General features: G+C 44.5%; 1 protein-coding gene across 2 annotated transcripts in view; it reads left to right on the top strand.

Annotated features, from left to right (window-relative positions):
* LOC139563459 (uncharacterized) overlaps positions 1–24,682 on the top strand; it is a 40,925-nt gene that overhangs the window by 8,123 nt on the left and 8,120 nt on the right. Inside the window, exons 1-10 of one of the 2 annotated variants that reach the window (XM_071382147.1) lie at positions 15,291–15,561; positions 15,805–15,866; positions 17,890–17,985; positions 18,368–18,451; positions 18,935–19,027; positions 19,164–19,357; positions 19,711–19,904; positions 20,207–20,289; positions 20,580–24,006; positions 24,553–24,643. In XM_071382147.1, coding sequence (XP_071238248.1) covers positions 15,846–15,866; positions 17,890–17,985; positions 18,368–18,451; positions 18,935–19,027; positions 19,164–19,357; positions 19,711–19,904; positions 20,207–20,289; positions 20,580–23,276 — 3,462 coding nt within the window. In that variant the 5' untranslated portion in view covers positions 15,291–15,561; positions 15,805–15,845 and the 3' untranslated portion in view covers positions 23,277–24,006; positions 24,553–24,643. Of the gene's footprint in view, positions 1–15,290; positions 15,562–15,804; positions 15,867–17,889; positions 17,986–18,367; positions 18,452–18,934; positions 19,028–19,163; positions 19,358–19,710; positions 19,905–20,206; positions 20,290–20,579; positions 24,007–24,552; positions 24,644–24,682 lie in introns of those variants that run through there. The other variant, XM_071382146.1, reaches the window with a different exon arrangement.

The raw sequence follows: 24,682 nt of genomic DNA, 5'->3' as shown, positions 1-24,682 counted from the left end.
TACTCTGAACAGTTGATGTTTAGATGTGTCTGTTACTTGAACTTTGTGAAGCATTTATTTGGGCTGCAATTTCTGAGACTGGTAGCTCTAATTAACTTATCCTTTGCAGCAGAGGTAACTCTGGGTCTTCCTTTCCTGTGTCAGTGCTCATGAAAGCCAGCTTCATCATAGCGCTTGATGGTTTTTGCGACTGCATTTGAAGAAACGTTCAAAGTTCTTGAAATTTTCCAGATTGACTGACCTTCATGTCTTAAAGTAATGGTGGACTGTTGTTTCTCTTTGCTTATTTGACCAAATAGGGCAATCTTATGTGTACCACCCTTACCTTGTCACAGCACAACGGATTGGCTCAAACGCATTAAGAAGGAAATAAATTCCACAAATTCATTTTTAACAAGGCACACCTGTCATTTGAAATGCATTCCAGGTGACTACCTCATGAAGCTGGTTGAGAGAATGCCAATAGTGTGCAAAGCTGTCATCAAGGCAAAGGGTGGCTACTTCGAAGAATCTCAAATATAAAATATATTTTGATATGTTTAACACTTTATTTGGTTACTTCGTGATTGCATATGTGTTATTTCATAGTTTTGATGTCTTCGCTATTATTCTACAATGTAGAAAATAGTAAAAATAACGAAAAACCCTTGAATGAGTAGGTGTGTCCAAACCTTTGACTGGTCCTGTAAAATTAAAATCAGCCAGGGAGAAAGTCGGAAACCCTTCCACTGTAGACTGTCGACTCCCTAGTCGGAGAAAGAGAGAGAAGGCTTTTCTTCTGAAGAGCTGTGACAGAACAGATTTTCATACGATGTGTGGAGCAAGGAACTGCCTCGACCATTCACACTTGTTTGAATGTGATGTTCTTGAACGCTCGCCAGGCCAGTCAGTCCCCCTCGTCACAGCAGTTAGCCAACACACACAGTGACTCGAGGGGAGAGACAGAGCACACACAGTGCTGCACACATTCTGGTATGAGTTTGAGGACGGCAGGGTACAGAGAAAGGGGGGACCACAATGCTCTCTTCTCTTTTACTCACCCCCTGGCCTATTAGTATATTTTGTACGTAATCCATCGCACTGTTTGGATACCCTAAGAGCAGTACCCCATAGGACTCTAGTCAAAAGTATTGCATTTGGGATGCAGGCATTGTGCAAGACCCTCGTTGACCTCCTGTTTTCCTCTTGGACAGAAAATGAATTATATTGCAGTGTTAAGAAGAACTCAACTCACATGAAATCAGTGCAGAGGATGTTCATATTGCTCTGTATTAATGCAGCCTTGCTGCCTGTACTGGACGCTTATACAGTATCACACACTTTCATGCTGTATTCATTTGCTTAGTGCTGCTGCCTTCACCCCCTCAGCTCTCTCTCTCACGCTCCTTCTCACTCTCATTCTCACTCCCACTCTCACTCCCCACCAGTCTGAACCTCTATGCAAATCTGCAGAATCCGCTGTGGGTAAAAGAAAAGCAGAATTAAGGTCTCATGCACTCTTTCTTCTCTTGTCAATGCCGTTCTTGGAGGCACAGGGAGAAAGAAGCACTTTCATCTGCCCCTGCCCCTGCTCCTCCTCCACTTCCTCCACATTATTTATCGCTGCATGGTTCTAGAGCATCACTGATGTAGTGAGGTTCCGGGAGGCCATAGGTGTGCAGCAGGAGACTTCCCAGTTCTGACGTCTATATTTAGTCCATGGACCAGGTTCTCTGTGGAGCATGAGTTCCCTGACATGTACCAAGCATGTGAATGTAATGTTTGTGTGTGTGTGTTTAGTGTTTAGTGTTTGTGCAGTTTGTGTGTGTGTGTATGTGATGAAGAATATGCAGCTGAGAGCTGGACACATGCACAGCAGAGCTGTTATGTAAGCCATGTTAACCCCATCAGTGATGGATTCACTAGCATACTGTTGCTGACATGTACTAAGCGTGTGTGTGTGTGTGGCATACTGTTGCTGACATGTACTAAGCGTGTGTGTGTGTGTGGCATACTGTTGCTGACATGTACTAAGCGTGTGTGTGTGTGTGGCATACTGTTGCTGACATGTACTAAGCGTGTGTGTGTGTGTGTGGCATACTGTTGCTGACATGTACTAAGCGTGTGTGTGTGTGTGGCATACTGTTGCTGACATGTACTAAGCGTGTGTGCGTGTGTGTGTGTGTGTGGCATACTGTGACACTATTACGTCTATCAAAATGCAGTGTCTAGGTTTTACATCACTCAGTAGGGAATAGACATTACAGAATATAATGCAATATATACAATTTAAACAGTTACTTTAGACAACTGCCTTTGTATTGGAATATGTTTATACTCTTTTGTTTTATAGAATATGGAAAATAGATTGCCATGTTGGCAGTTTGATTTTGTAGCCAGACATCAAGAGTTCCAGGATGATGGTCCTATTCAGTTATTTTTTATTTACTCTAAGTTCTTTCTTGATGAAGTCTAAAGTTACAGTTTCTGCTTCTAAAAAAGACTTGTTTTGTAAAGAGGCAATTTTCCTCTCTAAAAAGACTATGTCTCCTTGTGAACGTTTATATTGTTGGATAAACCTGTGGAGAGAGAGAGAGAGAGAGAGAGGAGAGAGAGCGTGACTACACTGGGTGAGGTCATTCTACTCTTTGTCTGAGGTCTGTATAATGCCCTGAAAAAAGTGGACAGTTTTATTAGATGCAGGTGTTTCTACCAACAGGCTGAGTGGAGAAACGGTGGAACAGAACTTTGAACACAGTTGAATAAGTTTAGTTAACCCTCATGGATTGCAGTGATGATGACAAAGCGTTGTTGGGCTCTCTCTGCCTACAGCTCTGTTTTTATAAAGAGCAACAATTGTTTCTGACAGACGTTGTTCTCAGGTTGACCCGTAGCCGTCTGGGTAGCTAGACAGGTATGATCCGAGAAGAGGAATACAGATGCATGCTGGATATTTTTCTTCCTTCTTCCTTTCATTCCACCTGTTTTCTCAAGTCATTGCTCTCATTCCAAATGATCTCATTTACTGTCCACTTGACTTTTTATGTTAATTAAAATTTTATATAATCATTACTGATGCATTTTAATCTATGACGACTTTGTTAGAGGGAAGGAAGAACAAAAGACGAGGTCATTAGGAATATGTCCAATTACAGTATAGCATATGCATAAATAATGAATGAACGCCCCTCTCATCTTTTTTACCCAAATTCACCCCAACTAACTGATCTGTACATGAGCAAAGAGCACAGTACATACAATGGTATTGCAATAGGCGTTGTTTGGTTTGTTTTGGTATAAAATGCAGAAGATATTTGTATCCTTTATTTAGTTTTGTGGAAACTTGTCTTTTGTATCTCTTGTTATCATTGTGCCTGTACTTGTGATTGTCTTGTTTAGTTGTTTAGCCTGCAAAGAATGTGGAAGATGCAGGCTGTGACATCAGCAGGTCTTTTCTTTATCACCTCAGACTATTCAGTTGCCAGTTTGGCTGTCATTTTCTTTGTCTCAATCGTCTTTGAGAAAAATCATCTTGTTCTTTAATAACATAATGCCTCTGTCAAAAAAGACCTCTATGATTTGAAGAATCAATCAGTAGATTGTTGCCTGTTACTTGTCTTTATTTCTCTGTTCTCCTCCTCTTTCTGTCGGCCTCCCGAGTGGCGCAGTGGTCTAAGGCTCTGCATCGCAGTGCTAGCTGTGCCACTAGAGATCCTGGTTTGAGCCCAGGCTCTGTCGAAGCCCGCTGCGACCGGGAGACCCATGGGGCGGCGCACAATTGGCCCATCATCGTCCGGGTTAGGGGAGGGTTTGGCCGGCAGGGATGTTCTTGTCCCATCATGCTCTAGCGACTCCTGTGGCGAGCCGGGTGCAGTGTATGCTGACACAGTCGCCAGGTGTACAGTGTTTCCTCCGACACATTGGTGAGGCTGGCTTCCGGGTTAAGTGGGTATTGTGGCAAGAAGCAGTGCGGCTTGTTTAGTTTGTGTTTCGGGGAGGACGCACGGCTCTCGGCCTCTCCCGAGTCCGTACGGGAGTTGCAGCGATGAGACAAGACTGTAACTACCAATTAGAAATACAAAAAAAGTAGTTCTGTTGTTGCCCAAGAAGTGGAGAGGTTGAGCCCACACTTTTATCTCTGATCTCCGTATAAGGAAACTACCTGCAGTTAAAACAACTAGTTTTGACCTCACAAACACATTGTCTGAGTCCCAATTGGCACCCTATTGCCTTGTTAGTGCACTACTTTTGACCATGGCCCAAGTAGTGCACTATATAGGGAATAGAGTGCCATTTAAGACGCACCCTAAGTTCACCTGAGAGTCAGACATGTAGGTGCTTCTGACTCGTAACAGCTGGAGTGGAAACTAAAATTAAATCCCAGTATGAGTCTCACTGTGCTCTGCTGTAGTTTGGTCTTTTTATTTCTGATAGAGACTACAGTGTTGTTATACCATGTCTTCAATGGGTAGTAACCTCACACATCACATTTATATGCAATGCAAAATTCGGGAATTGTTTGCATATGGAAATGCTTCTGTGTTTTGGTTTCCCGGTATCGTCCATGTTGGTGTCCCGGCACTCTGCTTTAGGTAGGATTTGAACAGAGGCAGTATCCCAAATGGCACCCTATTCCATATGGGCTCTCTATGGGCCCTGGTCAAAAGTAGTGCAGCATATAGGGGATAGGGTGCATTTAAAACAAACAAACTCCTACTCAACCCACATTATAAATGACCCTTCCTTTCCTGTCAGGAATGACCTTTAACAACAGGATATGTTTAGTCATGTAAATGCAATTTCCTTAAAATGCCATGCAAACCTGCAGTACTGTGGGGTTTAGGGTCCTAGGCTTAACCTTTGGGCTATGGAATTTAGTTACAGGTCTGTACGTGAAAAGGTAGTGGGATTCTTGCTTTCACCTATTTAACCCTATTGGACCAGCTACCTGAAGGAAGGAGGCATGACTTTCTGGTATGTAGAGTGATTGTGAAAAATATGCAAATAACAGATACGGTGAAGGAAGGAGTGAACACACTTTTTAGTTCTAGTATTATTGAGGCCCCGCCTCTTTCCTGACCAAACAGGTCTTTGTCTCAGCGAGCTAATCATTGGTGATGTCGAGCCACTTCACCCCCTTTCAGTTTATTATGGTCTTAATAGCACAGTTTCGAGTTAAACAAGAACCTGATTGATCCTTGCTCTGTGACAATGGATCTGCACCAAGAAACACACTCTGCAACCCATAATTACTGCTGATTGCTTTTCTGTATTGGTGATTGTAGTTCAGAAGAAGGAGTTATTCTTCAGTAAGTAGGTTTACATGTTGATTTGCTGGTTGGCAACTATATAAATAGAACAGTTTGAATAAATATGGAAAAACTGGTCAGCAAGATCACATCACTGGAACTTATGTAGCTATTGCACATGTACAGTTGAAGTCTGAAGTTTACATACACTTAAAACTCGTTTTTCAACCACTCCACAAATTTCTTGTGAACAAACTATAGTTTTGGCAAGTCGGTCAGGACATCTACTTTGTACTTTACACAAGTAATTTTTCCAACAATTGTTTACAGACAGATTATTTCACTTATAATTCACTGTATCACAATTCCAGGGGGTCAGATGTTTACATACACTAAGTTGACTGTGCCTTTAAACAGCTTGGAAAATTCCAGAAAATGATGTCATGGCTTCAGAAGCTTCTGATAGGCTAATTGACACTATTTGAGTCAATTGGACTACCTTCAAACTCAGTGCCTCTTTGCTTGACATCATGGGAAAATCAAAAGAAATCAGCCAAGAACTCAGAAAAATATTGTAGACCTCCACAAGTGTAAGGAGGTGCGTACTGGTGGCAGAGAAGTCAGACGAAGGAGAGAAAACTGTGTTTCCAGCGGCGCAGTTTATTAGACAAAACTCACCGGGAAACATAACAAATGGGTACAATACCCTACGCAGGCCAGGACAAACGTGCACAAACACTTACAAATAACAATCACCGACAAACACATGGGGGGGGGAACAGAGGGTTAAATACACAACATGTAATTGATGGGATTGGAACCAGGTGTGATGGAAGACAAGACAAAACCAAAGGAAAATGAAAAGAGGATCAGCGATGGCTAGAAAGTCGGCGACTTCGACCGCCGAACGAACAAGTAGAGGGTCCAACTTCGGCGGAAGTCGTGACAACAAGTCTGGTTCATCCTTGGGAGCAATTTCCAAATGTCTGAAGGTACCACGTTCATCTGTACAAACAAATTGAACTGTTTGGCTATAATGACCATCGTTATGTTTGGAGGAAAAAGGGGGAGGCTTGCAAGAACACCATCCCAACCGTGAAGCACGGGGGTGGCATCATCATGTTGTGGGGGTGCTTTGCTGCAGGGGGGACTGGTGCACTTCACAAAATGGATGGCATCATGAGGAGGAAAATTATGTTGATATATTGAAGCAACATCTCAAGACATCGGTCAGGAAGTTAAAGCTTGGTCGCAAATGGGTCTTCCAAATGGACAATGACCCCAAGCATACTTCCAAAGTTGTGGCAAATTGGCTTAAGGACAACAAAGTCAAGGTATTGGAGTGGCCATCACAAAGCCCTGACCTCAATCCCATAGAAAATGTATGGGCAGAACTGAAAAAGTGTGTGCGAGCAAGGAGGCCTACAAACCTGACTCGGTTACACTAGCTCTGTCAGGAGGAATGGGCCACAATTCACCCAACTTATTGTGGGAAGCTTATAGAAGGCTACCCGAAACGTTTGACCCAAGTTAAACAATTTTAAGGTAATGCTACCAAATACTAATTGAGTGTATGTCAATTTCTGACCCACTGGGAATGTGATGAAAGAAATAAAAGCTGAAATAAATCATTATCTCTACTATTATTCTGACATTTCACATTCTTAAAATAAATTGGTGATCCTAACTGACCTAAGACAGGGAATTTTTACTCCGACTAAATGTCAGGAATTGTGAAAAACTGAGTTTAAATGTATTTGGCTAAGATATATGTAAACTTCCGACTTCAACTGTACATGAATGTGTGTGTGTGTGTACAGTGTGTACAGTGTGTACAGTGTGTACAGTGTGTACAGTGTGCATGTGTATGTGTGTGAGAGAATAAAACTATACTTTTAGATTGATGGATGGATAAATGATTTCACAAACCTCTGTGTGAACTATTCTATTGATTAGCTGTAAAAAAAGAATATAGATCATGTTCGGATAGAAATTAAATAGGTTATTGAGGCTTGTAGACTATTAATGCACAGTTCCTCTTGAGTCATGTTCGGTTACATAAACATACTTTATCAAACATTTCCACGACCCTTTCTTTTAAAGGCCTAATGCATCCATTTTTATCTCAATATCAAATCATTTCTGGGTAATAATTAAGTACCTTACTGTAATAGTTTTCCATGAAAATTGCTATTTATCAAAAAACTATTTATCAAGCAAGAATTCCGCTAGGACTGTCTGGGAGGGGTCTGAGTGGGGAGGGGAAGGGGAAAGGCACCTGAAAACGGAAAACTAGTTGTTATTGGCATAGAGATTTGTAACTCTATTTATTATTGGTCTATTAACTAATTTACCGCCTGGTGATGTCACCAGGCAAGGCGAAACTTCACCCATGCTGATTATAGAATGTCCTGTGTAGATTGGATTTCCAACCAGCAACTATCATGAAATAACACTGATTAAAAGAATCACACTTTTACAGTGTTAGTTTCATCAATTGTTGTGCAATATGATATAAAACACAGAACAAAAATAAGTTTGACTGCATTTGGCCTGTAAAGGGGCATTCTGGGATTCAAATAACAACAATGAACATCATCATAGATTACGCCTTTTTTGGGTTATTTTACCCCTCTTTTTCTCCCCAATTTGGATCTTGTCCCATTGCTGCAACTCCCCAATGGGCTTGGGAGAGGCGAAAGTGAAGTCATGCATCCTCTGAAACATGACCCGCCTAACTGCGTTTCTTAACACCAGCCAGCTTAACTCGGAAGCCAGCCGCACCAATGTGTCGGAGGAAACTGTGTTCAGCTGGTGACCGGGGTCAGCCTGCAGGCACCCGGCCCGCCGCAAGGAGTCGCTAGGGTGCGATGAGCCTAGTAAAGCCCCACTGGCCAAACTCTCCCCTAACCCGGACGACGCTGGGCCAATTGTGCGCCGTCCTATGGGACTCCCGGCCACGTCCAGTTGTGGCACAACCCGGGAATGAACCCCGGTCTGTAGTAACGCCTCTAGCACTGCGATGCAGTGCCTTAGACTGGGAGGCACCCAGATTCCGCCTTTTAAGGTGTGAGCGGAGGATATTTTTTTATTAACACTGGAGACCTTTTCTATGGTAACCATACCCCGTTGGGAATAGCTATTTGTGTTCCATTATCTTCCTAGAGAAATACATACGCTGTATTTCTATTGGCTAATCCCAAACATAAGAATAAGATAGAGTCGTTTTTCAATTAGACACGGACGGTGAGGCCTATATAGAAAAAGGAAAGGTTATCTAAAAAGAGATATACACACCGGTAATTCCTCTAGTTATATAACCCCTTTCATTAAGAAACAAGCAGCAGTGTCTTAAGGGAATCCCCTATCATGGTAGTTTTTGAATGAATATTTTACTGAAAGCTCCTCTTTGATATTCACAGTTGTATACAGTAGTTGCTCTGCAGTCTGCACAGTACATAATGCAGCAGCTATGTGATGAAACCAAACCAAGGACCTGATTTAAATGCAAAGCAACATAAATCAACAGGAGGGATGTATTGAGGGTGGGTGAACCCAGCATCCATCCATCCATCCATCCAACACATTTATTTAATCTCTTACTTTCAAAGCAGATTCTGTACTCTCTGTTCCTTCCGACTGTTGTGAGGTGCGTAGGAGGTGGTGCCAGTCAGGCAGTCAAACAGGTCTGTGTCCCAAATGGCACCCCATTCCCTACACAGAGTGCCCATAGGGACTATATAGGGAATAGAGTGCCATTTTGGACACATCAGGAGATCTGGAAGCATTCTGATACCCAGGGAGGAAGATTCCCGCCCCCACCCCCGCCCTCCTCTTCTTCTTCACAGCCTCTAATTGGCTAGCAATGAGGCAGAACTTTGCAGAGGCGCTAGCTGCTGACAAGATCGCCCTCAATCACACTTTATTTTGTTCATTAGTGGTAATTGCTTTCTGATGGAGGACTGTTTGTCATGGTGTTGGACTTTGATGTTATTCTTTTATCTATCACACTGACTTCAATCGTCAGTGAAGGGAAAATGTTGCTTAAAAAGGATGTCAATATTGGATCGGATACTTTTCTCTTAGGCGGGGATTTAATCCAAACAAGCGCGATCGGATTCGATCCCGGTCTTAGTCTATTATACTTGCTTCTGGCACACTTTCCACACGTTCCACACTTTCCTAAGAGATGTTTATATGTTTATATCCACCATGCTGATGCAGAGTTGTATGGTAAGCTCTGACATTACTGCTTGTTCCTTTAAATTAATAATTATCACATGAACAGTGGGTGGATTTACCCTGCAAAGATACACTAAACTCCTACAAGAACAGCCTTTGTCAATACACATCTAGTATTTACAGATCTGTGTCATTACACATCTAGTATTTACAGATCTGTGTCATTACGCATCTAGTATTTACAGATCTGTGTCATTACGCATCTAGTATTTACAGATCTGTGTCATTACGCATCTAGTATTTACAGATCTGTGTCATTACGCATCTAGTATTTACAGATCTGTGTCATTACACATCTAGTATTTACAGATCTAAGTCATTACGCATCTAGTATTTACAGATCTGTGTCATTACGCATCTAGTATTTACAGATCTGTGTCATTGCACATCTAATATTTACAGATCTGTGTTCAATAAAAGCACTGAGTGCTAATTGCCTCTTAATGATAATTGTTCCGTCCCACTGTGCTGTCCCCCCTCTGTTTGACACTCTGAGATGGTATAAAAGAGTTGGGACAGAATGTTAAACAGGACAATGATATCCCAGTGAAAGGCTTTCTCTACCATATAGTTGAATCTCAGTTGGTTGCTTCTCAGCTGGCTCCACCACTCTTTGCATGGCAAGCAAATGAGAGCTGCCTCACTGCTCTCACGGAGTCTGTGTTTGTCTAAAGCCAGCGCCAACACACTGAGCCAAAAGAGAGGGAAAGGGGGTATATAGAATATATACAGTACCAGTCAAAAGTTTGGACACACCTACTCGTTCAAGGATTTTTCTTATTTAAAAAAAAACTATTTTCTACATTGTAGAGTAATAGTGAAGACATCTAAACTATGAAATAACACATATGGAATCATGTAGTAACCAAAAAAGTGTTAAACAAATCCAAATATATATTACACTTGAGATTCTTCAAAGTAGCCACCCTTTGCCTTGATGACAGCTTTGCACACCCTTGAATGAATAGGTGTGTCAAAACGTTTGACTGGTGCTGTATGTCTGGCTGCCAAGAGCCTAGGACCGAAATGTCCCGCTTTGTTTTGAAACTTTGTATCAATAAATATTTTTCTTTTTATTAAATGGAGAGTGTCGCATCTCAACTTCTGATGTATCATTCGATTATTTAAGGGAGCACTGCTCTCAGGATGTGACATCAGGGCTTTGGGATACAGCATATATAGAAAATAGAGGTCACGCTGGTATAAAGGATTTGGAGACAGGTGCACGAATACATAAAAATAATAGACCCAAAACAAACACGTATACAAAACACTGGGATGTACCCAAACCAAAGAGTAAGGGTGAACCTCGTAGAACGGCATGGTACCCGTAATACACGCAGCACAAAACATGCAGCACAGAAGCTGAAACAACGCACAGGTACTCACACGACCAACGGACATGGGAACAATAACCGACAAGGACAATGGGGAACAGAGGGCACATATAAACTCAGCAAAAAAAGAAACATCCCTTTTTCAGGACCCTGTCTTTCAAAGATAATTCGTAAAAATCCAAATAACTTCACAGATCTTCATTGTAAAGAGTTTTAACACTGTTTCCAATGCTTGTTCAATGAACCATAAACAATTAATGAACATGCACCTGTGGATCGGTCATTAAGACACTAACAGCTTACAGACGGTAGGCAATTAAGGTCACAGTTATGAAATCTTAGGACACTAAAGAGGCCTTTCTACTGACTCTGAAAAACACCAAAAGAAAGATGCCCAGGGTCCCTGCTCATCTGCGTGAACGTGCCTTAGACATGCTGCAAGAAGGCATGAGGACTGCAAATGTGGCAAGGGCAATAAATTGCAATGTCCGTACTGTGAGACGCTTAAGACAGCACTACAGGGAGACAGGACGGACAGTTGATCGTCCTTGCAGTTGCAGACCACATGTAAACCTGCACAGGATCGGTACATCTGAACATCATAGGTACAGGATGGCAACAACAACTGCACGAGTTACACCAGGAATGCACAATCCCTACATCAGTGCACAGACTGTCCGCAATAGGCTGAGAGAGGCTGGACTGAGGGCATGTAGGCCTGTTGTAAGGCAGGTCCTCACCAGACATCACCGGCAACAACGGGCACAAACCTACCATCGCTGGACCAGACAGGATTGGCAAAAAGTGCTCTTCACTGACGAGTCACGGTTTTGTCTTACCAGGGGTGATGGTCGGATTCACGTTTATCGTCAAAGGAATGAGCGTTACAACGAGGCCTGTACTCTGGAGCGGGATTGATTTGGAGGTGGAAGGTCCGTCATGGTCTGGGGCGGTGTGTCACAGCATCATCGGACTGAGCTTGTTGTCATTGCAGGCAATCTCAATGCTGTGCGTTACAGGGAAGACATCCTCCTCCCTCATGTGGTACCCTTCCTGCAGGCTCATCCTGACATGACCCGTACTGCTCATTCTGTGCATGATTTCCTGCAAGACAGGAATGTCAGTGTTCTGCCATGGCCAGCAAAGAGCCCTGATCTCAATCCCATTGAGAACGTCTGGGACCTGTTGGGTCGGAGGGTGAGGGCAATTCCCCCCAGAAATGTCCAGGAACTTGCAGGTGCCTTGGTGGAAGAGTGGGGTAACATCTCACAGCAAGAACTGGCAAATCTGGTGCAGTCCATGAGGAGGAGATGCACTGCAGTACTTAATGCAGCTGGAGGCCACACCAGATACTGACTGTTCATTTTGATTTTGACCCCCCCTTTGTTCAGGGACACATTATTCCATTTCTGTTAGTCACATGTGTGTGGAACTTGTTCAGTTTATGTCTCAGTTGTTGAATCTTGTTATGTTCATACAAATAGTTACACATGTTAAGTTTGCTGAAAATAAACGCAGTTGATAGTGAGAGGACGTTTCTTTTTTTGCTGCGTTTATAACATACTAATCAGGGGAAATGGGAACCAGGTGTGTGTAATCAGACAAGACAGTCCGGGGTTGATGATAATGAATCCAGTTCAGTGAAGCTTAGAAAGCCGGTGACGTCGACCTCCGGAACTGGTGAACAGAATGAGCAGCAGTACCGGGGGGATCCGTGACAATAGAGTATGTATTCACTGTGATCTGACCATCTGAGAAGGAGAGAGGGAAAACCAGAACAGCACTGAACTAAACTAGTGCGTGTCTTTGGATTAAGGTCAGGGTAATTCAGAGCTAGATATCTTATCACACAGACAGTATGACCCCCTCCCCCTTCCCATACTAGAATGGGGACTGTTGTAAAGACAGTATGACCCCCTTCCCCTTCCCATACTAGAATGGGGACTGTTGTAAAGACAATATGACCCCCTCCGCCTTCCCATACTAGAATGGGGACTGTTGTAAAGACAGTATGACCCCCTTCCCCTTCCCATACTAGAATGGGGACTGTTGTAAAGACAGTATGACCCCCTCCGCCTTCCCATACTAGAATGGGGACTGTTGTAAAGACAGTATGACCCCCTCCACCTTCCCATACTAGAATGGGGACTGTTGTAAAGACAGTATGACCCCCTTCCCCTTCCCATACTAGAATGGGGACTGTTGTAAAGACAGTAGGAATCAGTAGGAATCTGAGTCAGACATATCACTTTGACACAGAGAGAGAGAGAGACCATGAGAGACAGTGAGAGAGGGAGACCGTGAGATACCGTGAGAGGGAGACCGTGAGATACCGTGAGAGAGACCGTGAGAGACTGTGAGAGAGAGAAAAAGAGACTGGATCTTTCTTTTCCATGTATCTCTTGTTGCCAAAACGTTAGGTGTCATTCCCTGGAATCAGACTGATGTTGTCCACTTAGTTTTTTGAACGGAACAATAAACGGATGGTCTAGTTAGAAGATCTAGGTGCACAGCCACACATCCTTTAAATCACCACCAGCATACAATGATACACATTCAAAGCCGCACGCACGCACGCACGCACGCACGCACACACACACACACACACACATACACACACACACACACACACTAACAGACTGAGGTATCCGAGTGGGTCCAGAAGCAGCGTGACATAATATTTCATAATACCGCCAAACACAAACGCTACAGTAAGGCTCTCTGCAGAGGACCTTCCTTTTTGGCCCAGAGTATGTTATTCCAAGAGCGGAGCAGTAATTTGGATCATGTACCTGGAAAATTAGATCAACAGTGAGTTATGGATGGCCATGGTTATTAAAGTTTCAGTGTGTTTTATTTCACTAGCCTGTCATGACATGGGTATTTTCTCACAGTGGCTAATTGACACAAATCAACGCCCTCATCAGAGAGGAGGTGTACGTAATGTACTGTGTATTACTGTGAATAACACAGTGTATCACAGTGTCACTGTGCAGCTAAACAAGTATCAATTACACAGCACTTTATCTATGAGCTCGACATGTTCTTAGGCTATGAGCTCATCATGTTCTTAGGCTATGAGCTCATCATGTTCTTAGGCTATGAGCTCATCATGTTCTTAGGCTATGAGCTCATCATGTTCTTAGGCTATGAGCTCATCGTGTTCTTAGGTTATGAGCTCATCATGTTCTTAGGCTATGAGCTCATCATGTTCTTAGGATATGAGCTCATCGTGTTCTTAGGTTATGAGCTCATCGTGTTCTTAGGTTATGAGCTCATCATGTTCTTAGGCTATGAGCTCATCATGTTCTTAGGCTATGAGCTCATCATATTCTTAGGTTATGAGCTCATCGTGTTCTTAGGCTATGAGCTCATCATGTTCTTAGGATATGAGCTCATCATGTTCTTAGGCTATGAGCTCATCGTGTTCTTAGGCTATGAGCTCATCATGTTCTTAGGTTATGAGCTCATCATGTTCTTAGGCTATGAGCTCATCATGTTCTTAGGATATGAGCTCATCATGTTCTTAGGATATGAGCTCATCATGTTCTTAGGCTATGAGCTCATCATGTTCTTAGGATATGAGCTCATCATGTTCTTAGGCTATGAGCTCGGCATGTTCTTAGGCTATGAGCTCATCATGTTCTTAGGATATGAGCTCATCATGTTCTTAGGCTATGAGCTCATCATGTTCTTAGGCTATGAGCTCGGCATGTTCTTAGGCTATGAGCTCATCATGTTCTTAGGCTATGAGCTCATCATGTTCTTAGGCTATGAGCTCATCATGTTCTTAGGCTATGAGCTCGGCATGTTCTTAGGATATGAGCTCATCATGTTCTTAGTCTATGAGCAAAGAGGATACAATAGAATAGAACAGTCTGATAGAATGTAAACATCAGTTTATGATGTTTAATAGTCTTATTCGCTTAGTGTGACACGACAAACATAAATACATGAAGAGCTCAGTGTTAATTACTAAGCTTTCTTATGTAATCTCCTGGGGGTTCTTTCCTCCTGCCTGCGACTGATTCTCTTTCCCAGAGCAAGAGCAGGAGCCTGCTTTTACTGCAGTGTGACTGTGTGTGTGTGTGTGACTGTGTGTGTGTGTCTCCCTCGCTTTCTGTTTCTGCATGTCTCTGTCTGAAACTGTGTGTGTTGTGTCTCTGAGTGTGTGTGTGTGTGTGTGTGTGTGTGTGTGTGTGTGTGTGTGTGTGTGTGTGCGTGTGCGTGTGCGTGTGCGTGCGTGTGTGTATAGTGCATGTCTCTATAAACGCTTTCCCAGCGTTCCACCTCTCCCAGTGCCAGCAACCAGACGGAAACCAGCCAACAACCAGCCAGCCACCTTAAAGACACAAAGAGCCTGGCTGGTTTGGGCCAGGGGCTGGGGCTGGTCTGGGGCTTGGCGACAGCTTTGAGCACTCAGCTGTGACAGAGAGGGAGAGAGTGAGAGAGAGTAGAGAGAGTGTGTGGGGGGAGCAGAGGCTTAGAGTGAGTCCTACTCAGGGTCCAGTGATAGCAGCAGAAGGAAGCGTGTCTAAAATCCGGATGAAACTTTGTTTGGAGATTAGGACCAGCAGTACTCTGGGTCAGCTGCTTATGTTTGGCTCAATGCGGTGAAGTCGTGAAGGAGCTCTTACATGTGTGAACAAATGCCTAATTTACAACAAACTCACACCAGAGGAAGGAAGAGATCACCCCATGTGAGAATTGCCTGGTGGCTGGCCAGGGAAAATGAGGTTGTCATGACATAAATGGTATTTAGAGAATGAAAAAGGATGATTTCATTGGCTGCTGGCAATTTTTGGTTTGTTGAAACTAGTGCACTATATAGGGAATTGGGTGCCATTTGGGACGCACTGTAGTCTGGTAGTAGAGGCTGTTGTCTTACATGAGTCGTCAGTATTGATGCTGCTCGTCTCTTCTCTTTATTCCCATATTTTATCCATAGCCACCATGTTCACTTCTTCCTCTGTGTTTCTGTTGTTTTTCTGTTTCAGTTGAAAGAGAAGTCGTTCAGAAGAGGACGTTCACACGATGGATGAATCTGCATTTGGAGAAGGTAAGTCAGTCTACAGATCAGGATTTGGATCAATTCCATTTCAATTGAAACTGACATTTCCTACAATGCTTCTTTATGAGAAATAATTGGAATTGGAATTTCAGTTAACTTCCTGAATTGACTGAATTGAAATGGAATTGACCCCAACCCTGCTACACGTAAAATAACCCTAGGTTCAGGAAATAGTCTGCGTACTCCGGTTTGTGGTGAGATCAGCTTCATTTTAGGGATTTCTCTTTCAACAACAACAAAATCCCTAGAATGAAGTATATCTCACCACAAACTGGAGTACGCAGACTATTTCCTGAACCTAGGGTTATTTAAGGTGTCAGAAGCAGCTCATTTGTATTTTCCTGCCTTCTCTCTGACAACACTTTGAGTCTATCCCTCACACAAACAAATAGTTGTTGCCTCTCCCTCTGCCGTATAAATGATAGATGGATGCAGAGGAACTGATAGTGCAGAGAGAGACAACATAACAAATTAATTAGTCAGTAAATGCTAATCTGATAGAACGTGTAGATGCTATCTGTCTGTAATAGAGTGGATTTACTTCCCCCTAATGCTGTACAGGTGGTACTGTGGCTGCATCTCAAAATGGCAGCCTTTTCCTTATGTAGGGCCCCATAGGGCTCTGGTCAAAAGTAGGGCAATATAAAGGGAATAGGGTGCCACAGACATCAGTCATCAGACATCATACATCAGACATCAGTCATCATACATCAGTCATCATACATCAGTCATCAGACATCAGTCATCATACATCAGTCATCAGACATCAGTCATCATACATCAGACGTCAGACATCAGTCATCATACATCAGTCATCAGACATCAGTCATCATACATCAGTCATCAGACATCAGTCATCAGACATCAGTCATCATACATCAGTCATCATACATCAGTCATCAGACATCAGTCATCATACATCAGTCATCAGACATCAGTCATCAGACATCAGTCATCATACATCAGTCATCATACATCAGTCATCAGACATCAGTCATCAGTCATCATACATCAGTCATCATACATCAGTCATCAGTCATCAGACATCAGTCATCATACATCAGACGTCAGACATCAGTCATCAGACATCATACATCAGACATCATACATCAGACATCAGTCATCATACATCAGTCATCAGACATCAGTCATCAGACATCACTCATCATACATCAGACGTCAGACATCAGTCATCAGACATCACACATCAGACATCAGTCATCATACATCAGTCATCATACATCAGTCATCAGACATCAGTCATCATACATCAGTCATCATACATCAGTCATCAGACATCAGTCATCATACATCAGACGTCAGACATCAGTCATCATACATCAGTCATCATACATCAGTCATCATACATCAGACATCACTCATCATACATCAGACGTCAGACATCAGTCATCATAAATCAGACGTCAGACATTAGTCATCACTCATCAGACATCAGTCATCAGACATCAGTCATCATAAATCAGACGTCAGACATTAGTCATCACTCATCAGACATCAGTCATCAGACATCAGTCATCATAAATCAGACGTCAGACATTAGTCATCAGTCATCAGACATCAGTCATCAGACATCAGTCATCATAAATCAGACGTCAGACATTAGTCATCAGTCATCAGACATCAGTCATCATACATCAGTCATCAGACATCAGTCATCAGACATCAGCCATCAGACATCAGCCATCAGACATCAGCCATCAGACATCAGTCATCATATATTAGACATCAGCCATCAGACATCAGCCATCAGACATCAGTCATCATATATTCGACATCAGCCATCAGACATCAGACATCAGACATCAGTCATCATATATTAGACATCAGCCATCAGACATCAGTCATCATATATTAGACATCAGCCATCAGACATCAGACATCAGACAAACTCACTTTAGCTGTGGTGCATCATCAAAGGAAGACTGAAATGTGTTTACATTTTTACATCATCAGGGCTGTTGAAAGATGAACTCTCCTCTCCTCTCCTCAGTGCACTCCTCCGATGGAGGTGAATGACCTGTTCAGAGATATCCAGGATGGAAGGATACTCATGGCTCTGCTTGAGGAACTGTCTGGATGCAAGCTGGTGAGATTTCCCTTTTAAACAATATTACACCATCCACAGTGTATTCAAATGTTAGTGGTGGTTTGTTGATTCATGTGTATGCGTTCCAAATTGCACCCTATTCCCTATGGGCACTATGTAGGGAGGTAGTGCTGATTAATGACTGGGGTTGTGTCACAAATGGCACCCTATTACCTATGTAGTACACTACTTTTGACCAAAGCCCTATGGGCCCTGGTTAAAAGTAGTGCACTATATAGGGAATAGGGTGCCATTTGTGAGGCAAGCCATGGATATGCTAGATGTGGAGAAGTCATGTGTTAAAGATTGTGTTTGAGTTTGTTATCCGTAGCTAACTAAGAACACACCTGTTGATCATTGTATGGTTAATGTCCTCCACCAGCTTCATGGATGGAAGCAGTCCTCACATCGTATCTTCAGACTGAACAACATCGCTAAGGTCCTTACCTTCCTGGAGGAGAGAAATGTGAGTATCACAGCCAATCACCTATGAATATCGCAGCCAATCACCTATGAATATCACAAGTAAATTTTTGAAATCTTGCTTAAGGCACTAGCCAGTCCCACCAGGATTTCACAGAGATTTTTTGTGATATTTGTGGGCAATAATGCTTGATATTGCTGCGGCAATTCTGACATTTTGCATGGCAATATGAAATGGTTTTGTCCAATTTGTCGCGAAAATGCGCTGACGAGTTAAAAGGTTTCGGCGGTGATGGGTTAATTCTATGCGATAATATTGTGATGATTTTACTTTTTTATGCAGAAACAGTGCGGTGATAGGTAAAATTTGCCGGCCCTCGCATAATATGCGGGAATTGTTGATTTTCCCCAAAAATGTGCAATCGCAGAATTGCGAAATCCTGAAAGGACTGACTAGCATACCACAACTGTCTAAACCTCCTGTTGATTGGTTGGATTGTTTACCTGGGTGTGTTTACCTGCACAGGTGAAGCTGGTCAGTATTGACGCTGCAGATGTTGCCGATGGCAACTCTTCCATCGTTCTTGGACTCATCTGGAATATCATCCTGTTTTTCCAGGTAAACTCTCACTCTCTCTTTCCTTCTCTTTCTCTTGCTCGTCTTACCTCTGTCTTTCCACTGCTCGCTCTCTCGCTCTCACTCTAGAAGATATTCAAATCATAAAATAAGGGCCTCCTCCTCCTCTGTCTCTCAGATCAAGGAGCTGACAGGGAACATTAAGAGTCAGTTCCCCTCGTCCTCTAGCCTCTCCTCGCTCCCCACCAGCTCAGACTCCGACACCTCCCACTCCAGCACGCCCTCCTTCGAGAGACCGCGCTCCATCGCCATGAGGGATCATGGGAAGCCCATCAAGACGCTCCTGCAGTGGGTCCAGAGACGAACCAGGAAGTGAGTGGTGATTGGACAGCAATCATATATCAAATTCATAAGATGATCTCACAAATTGGATTAGCCTGAAAAACCAGTACAGGCAACAGTAAATACAGTAATATACATACACACAAGTTTGAAAGTTTGATTGCAATGCAGTTTTGCCAGACATCGTTTAAGTGTTGTCAGTTGTTGCTGACTTGCAGAGTCCTGTCTGTCTGTCTGTCTGTCTGTCTGTCTGTCTGTCTGTCTGTCTGTCTGTCTGTCTGTCTGTCTGTCTGTCTGTCTGTCTGTCTGTCTGTCTGTCTGTCTGTCTGTCTGTCTGTCTGCGTACGTGCGTGCGTGCGTGCGTGCGTGCGTGCGTGTGTCAGGTACGGTGTGGCGGTGCAGGACTTTGGGAAGAGCTGGACCAGTGGGCTGGCCTTCCTGGCTGTCATTAAGTCTATAGACCCCAGCCTGGTGGACATGAGGAGAGCTCTGCTGAGGACAGCCAGGGAGAACCTAGAGGAGGCCTTCAGGACAGCCCACTACAGCCTGGGCATACCCAGACTACTGGATCCAGAGGGTAAACTATTCAATTCAATTCCAACTCAGTTCAATTAAATAAGACGTTATTCATTTATTCATTGCCTGATCTGAGACCAGGCAAATATACTAGCCTGGTCTCAGATCAGTTTGTGCTGTATAGCCAACTCCTATGGCTGTTGTCATGCCAAACTGTTTGACATGACAGTGGTCATAGATAGCAGTTGACAAGACAGCACAAGCAGATCTGGATCCGGGCTACAATTATGCTGGACAAGCAGTGTACATTTTCCACTAGTCTGTTGTCCTTCTGTTATAATTCTCACTTTAATATTTGCATAGACGTGACCATCAATCCTCCAGACGAGCAGTCCATCATGACCTATGTGTCCCAGTTCCTCGAGCACTTTCCTGGGATGGAGGAGGTGAGAGAGGCTGCATAGAGTGCCTAGGGGTCTGGCCAAAAGTAGTGCACCATATAGGGATATGTAGTATAAACAAACTACAGATGACTCTCTCTCTGTCTCTCTCCCTCTCTCTCCCTCTCTCTGTCTCTCCCTCTCTTGCTCTCTCTCTCTCTCTCTCTCTCTCTCTCTCTCTCTCTCTCTCTCTCTCTCTCTCTCTCTCTCTCTCTCTCTCTCTCTCTCTCTCTCTCTCTCTCTCTCTCTCTCCCCCTCTCTGTCCCTCTCTCGCTCGTTCTCTCTCGCTCTCTCAGCCCCAGGAAAATGCATCTGATGTGATACAGAGGAGTGTGTCGTCAGGCAGACTCAGCTGTCGTGTCAACGATTCCTCCCACGACCTGAGGAACGGCGTCCACCGGAGCCGGGACAGAGAGAGGCCCTACGTGGTCCGGAGAGACTGGGTCCGGCCCCCGCCCAAAATCTTAATCTCCTCCGTCTCCGAGGAGCTCAAGTCTCCCACTTCCCCGGTCGCGGTGGAGCGCTCCTGGGTCAACGAGGGCTCGTCGGTTGGGTCCACCCCCAGCCCTGTCTTCACTGTCTCCACCTCCAGCTCCCCGCAGCCCTCCTTCCTCGACTCGGTCATCGGCTCTGTGTCTTGCGACTCACCAATCAATGACTCTGTCATCGGTTCACCAGACTCCTGTTGGGAGGGCCATCCAAACGAGGCAGTGACTCCAGACAGGTTCGTGGAGAGCCGTAGCGATGGGTCGCTATGCGACAGCGGGCTATCCTGGGACATGAGCATCCCTCCCTCTACCCCCCACGGGGTCACGCCCGACCTGGAGGAGCCGTTGCCCTCAGTTACGGGGCTGACAGGGAAACCCCAGGATGAGGTACAGGAAGTGATTCTGGAGCTGTTTGTTGACGAGGGAAACTACTCTCTAAACTCGTTGGTGAGCACACAGGACAGATCCAGAACACACCCAGAGAAAGAGGAGGACGGGGGGGAGAAAGAGGAGGACGGGGGGGAGAAAGAGGAGGAGGAGTATAACTACATTCTGGACCTGAGTGAGGACAAGGCAGCCAAGCAGGAGCCTGATCAAAGAGAAGGAAATAATAATAAGTACAGGTCAAGTACAGGTCAGAGTAACAGCGTTAACAAGGAGCAGGGATGGCCATCTTTAGAGCTCTCTGACGAGCCTCAGGAAACTGACTCTGACCAGAAGGGGGAGAGTGTGTGTGAGGGTGAGAGTGTGTGTGAGGTTGAGAGTGTGTGTGAGGGTGAGAGAGGAGGAGCTGTGTTTTCTCCACAACGTGAGAAAATCAGCCAATCAAAGCAGGGCTCTGACATCACACATCAGGTGACCCCCGACCTGCATGAAGAGCCCAATCAACGGGACAGTGTCCCGGAGACAACAGACAGGACAACAGAATGTGCCAAGAAGGAAACAGCGGAACCATCTAGAGATTCCAGGAAGGCTGGAAACCCTGAGGAAGAGTTAGCTAAGGAACGTTCTGATAAAGCAGAGGGTCAAAGTGATGTGACTGACAGAGTGGAGACGGAACACAGACAGACTACTTCTCTGTCAGAGAGGGACAGAGATGGGAAGTGGTCCCTGGAGGGGTCAGAGGAAAGGCACAAGCAGGTCACAGAAGAGTCTGAAACACAAGAGAAGATAACAGATTTTCAGAGCGGCCATGTAGAGTCACAGGAGAACACTACGACACAGGTTGATGATGTCACAGAGTCGACGCATCCACAACCGTATATGGAGATGGACCAGAGTCGGACCATCCTGGGGGGCACCTCAGAACAATGTCTGGACCCGGTGGAGCAGAGCCATACTGGGACAACTCCTGCCTGCACAGATGGTGGGCAGAGTTCCACACTCCTAACAGAGGCCGGTAAGGAATGGACCCTGAGCCCAGAGATAGAAGCGGAGGCTGGGGATGAAGACCTGTGTGGGCCCCCTGGAGGTGGCTTGGTTGAGAGGGCTGGAAAGTGTGAGAGAGCCTCTTGTGTTGGAGATGCTGACGTGAATGTAGTAGCTCCTGAGGAGAAGAGAGTCACAGAAAAGGAACATGACTGGGTGGATGGGTCTGGGACCACAGACAACACAGAGACAGTAGTGGAGGTGCCCCATCAGTACAAGCCAGTTTCCATTATACCCCTTGACATGGTGTACTACCCCCACTATGTTGCGCCTAACCCTGGATCGGTCCTCACTGGGCTGGTTCCTCAGGCTCCTCTCTTTGACACAAACACCCAGAGCCAGGCTATACTGCATAGCCAGGAGGAGAGAGACTCAGAGAAGGACACAGGGGATCATACTGATGGCGGTCATAGTGAGACAGAGACCTCTGCTGTTGAAGAGACAAGGGACAAAATGGCCGACACAGAACAGAGTGAAACCAAGCCTGTGAATATGACCCACACAGACACTGAGAGGAGGAGTGCTTTGGAGTCTGAAAGTGAACCAATGGACTTGTTCTATACAGACAGTGATGCTGACGAGAGTTCTAGATCGGCCGTTGAGGAGCCAATGACAGTGAGCGACACTCTGGAGCCAATGGATCTGTTCTACCCGGATACAGATGATTGTGGCCCTGTAGAGGAACCAGAGAACGACGTGGAGACCTCGCCGTGGTCCTCCTCCTTCAGCAAGTCAGTAGAGACCTGGCCCTCAACCTTCAGTGTGGCAGCTCTAAAACCAGCACCGTCCTCAGAACCAGAACCACTGCCAGAGACACACACACACAACACGCTGTATCAAGAGGAACTCTGTGAGGTGTCAACCACACAGGAGCAGGATAAGGTAATCCAGTGTTTATGGAAGGCAAGGACAGATCTGTGTGTGTGTGTCTGGGCATGCGTGTGTGTGTGTGTGTGTGTGTGTGTGTGTGTGTGTGTGTGTGTGTGTGTGTGTGTGTGTGTGTGTGTGTGTGTGTGTGTGTGTGTGTGTGTGTGTGTGTGTGTGTGTGTGTGTGTGTGTGTGTGTGTAGTGACCTGACCTTGTGTGTGTACATGGTGATCCAAGCAACATCAAAACGACGTGACATTTCTCACATACACAGAAGGTCAGGTCACTGTCTCCATGTAATTCCATTGTGATAATCTGTCTCAGATTCCCTATATGGTGAACTACTTCCATCTGAGACGCAGAAAGATTATGACGTATGGGGCCCGGGTCAAAAGTAGTCCACTATAAAAGGAACTGGATGCCATTTGGGATGCATCCCTGTGTCTGCACTTATTATCGTTATTACCACATCATCTAGTTTTTCTGGGAGTTTGATAATGTATGTAGTGTTTGTTGCTGTATGTTCTGACCCAGATGTCAACCACCATGAATGATTGATAGGCCAGAGGAGCAGAGGAAGATAGATGGTGTATTTAGAGAGCGCTGCGCCGTGATAAACCCTCTGAATCTAGATCACACCGTCTGCATACCAAGCTCATATATTTATCAGTCATTTTGTACGCTTGGGCCAGTGAATCAATCATTAGAACGTGATCAATGAGTTAACGACTTATAGAGTAGTTAGGTGTTAGAGAATTAGTGAAATGTTTATGCTACTCTACAAGGCTCCTTTATCCCAACACCATCCAGCGGGAGACGGTGCTGTGGTGGAGGTGGAGACCCACCATGGGCCTGCTGAGAGCAGTGATCTCACCATGACTGACAAGGAGAGGCCTGGCTCTGCTGCTGCTGCTGCCAGAGAAAGCAACGAGACCGTGAGGTAGGAGGCTATTCTTAGCCCCCCTGGTTCAGAAGAGGCTTTGTCCCAAATGGCACCCTATTCCCTCTTATAGTGCACTACTTTTGACCAAGGCTCTGCACAAAATTAGTGCACTATGATAAAAATACAGTAGGTTTCATTTGGGACACAGCCTGAGAAACTCAACAAAATTACAGCAGTGAAGGACATGACTGTTAGAGCAAATTGCCTTAAAAGTACTCTGGCTGGTCATAGAAATTAGTAGAGGCTCCAAGCAATTCAAGCAATGACTGATTCTGAAATGTTTTATAATAATACTCAAGGGTCTTTTTCCTCTTGGCTTTAATGAGGGAAATGTACTGTATGTTACTTACTGCATGTCATTGCGCAAACAATAGCTGTAGAAACATGATGTTGTCTTTGTTCTGAATGAGAGCGTTCATACATTTTTAATCTAGAAGAAACATAAACATAGAATAAACTCTCTGTCACACTCTCTCTGTCACTCTCTCTCTCTTTCACTCTCTCTCTCTGTCACTCTCTCTCTCTTTCACTCTTTCTGAACAGAAGGAACACTGACAGTGATGGAACCCTAGATGATCAGTGTTCTATGTGTTTTACTCCTCTCCACAAGAGGAAGAACAATGGCTCTAATGAGGTTTGTTGCAAAACATCTCAGATATTTTGTAAGGAAATA

This window comes from Salvelinus alpinus, chromosome 34 (genome assembly GCF_045679555.1).
Source record: "Salvelinus alpinus chromosome 34, SLU_Salpinus.1, whole genome shotgun sequence".
Classification (NCBI taxonomy): Eukaryota; Metazoa; Chordata; class Actinopteri; order Salmoniformes; family Salmonidae; genus Salvelinus; species Salvelinus alpinus.
Note: the sequence above shows the minus strand (reverse complement) of the source record. Positions and strands in the feature narration are given on the sequence as shown.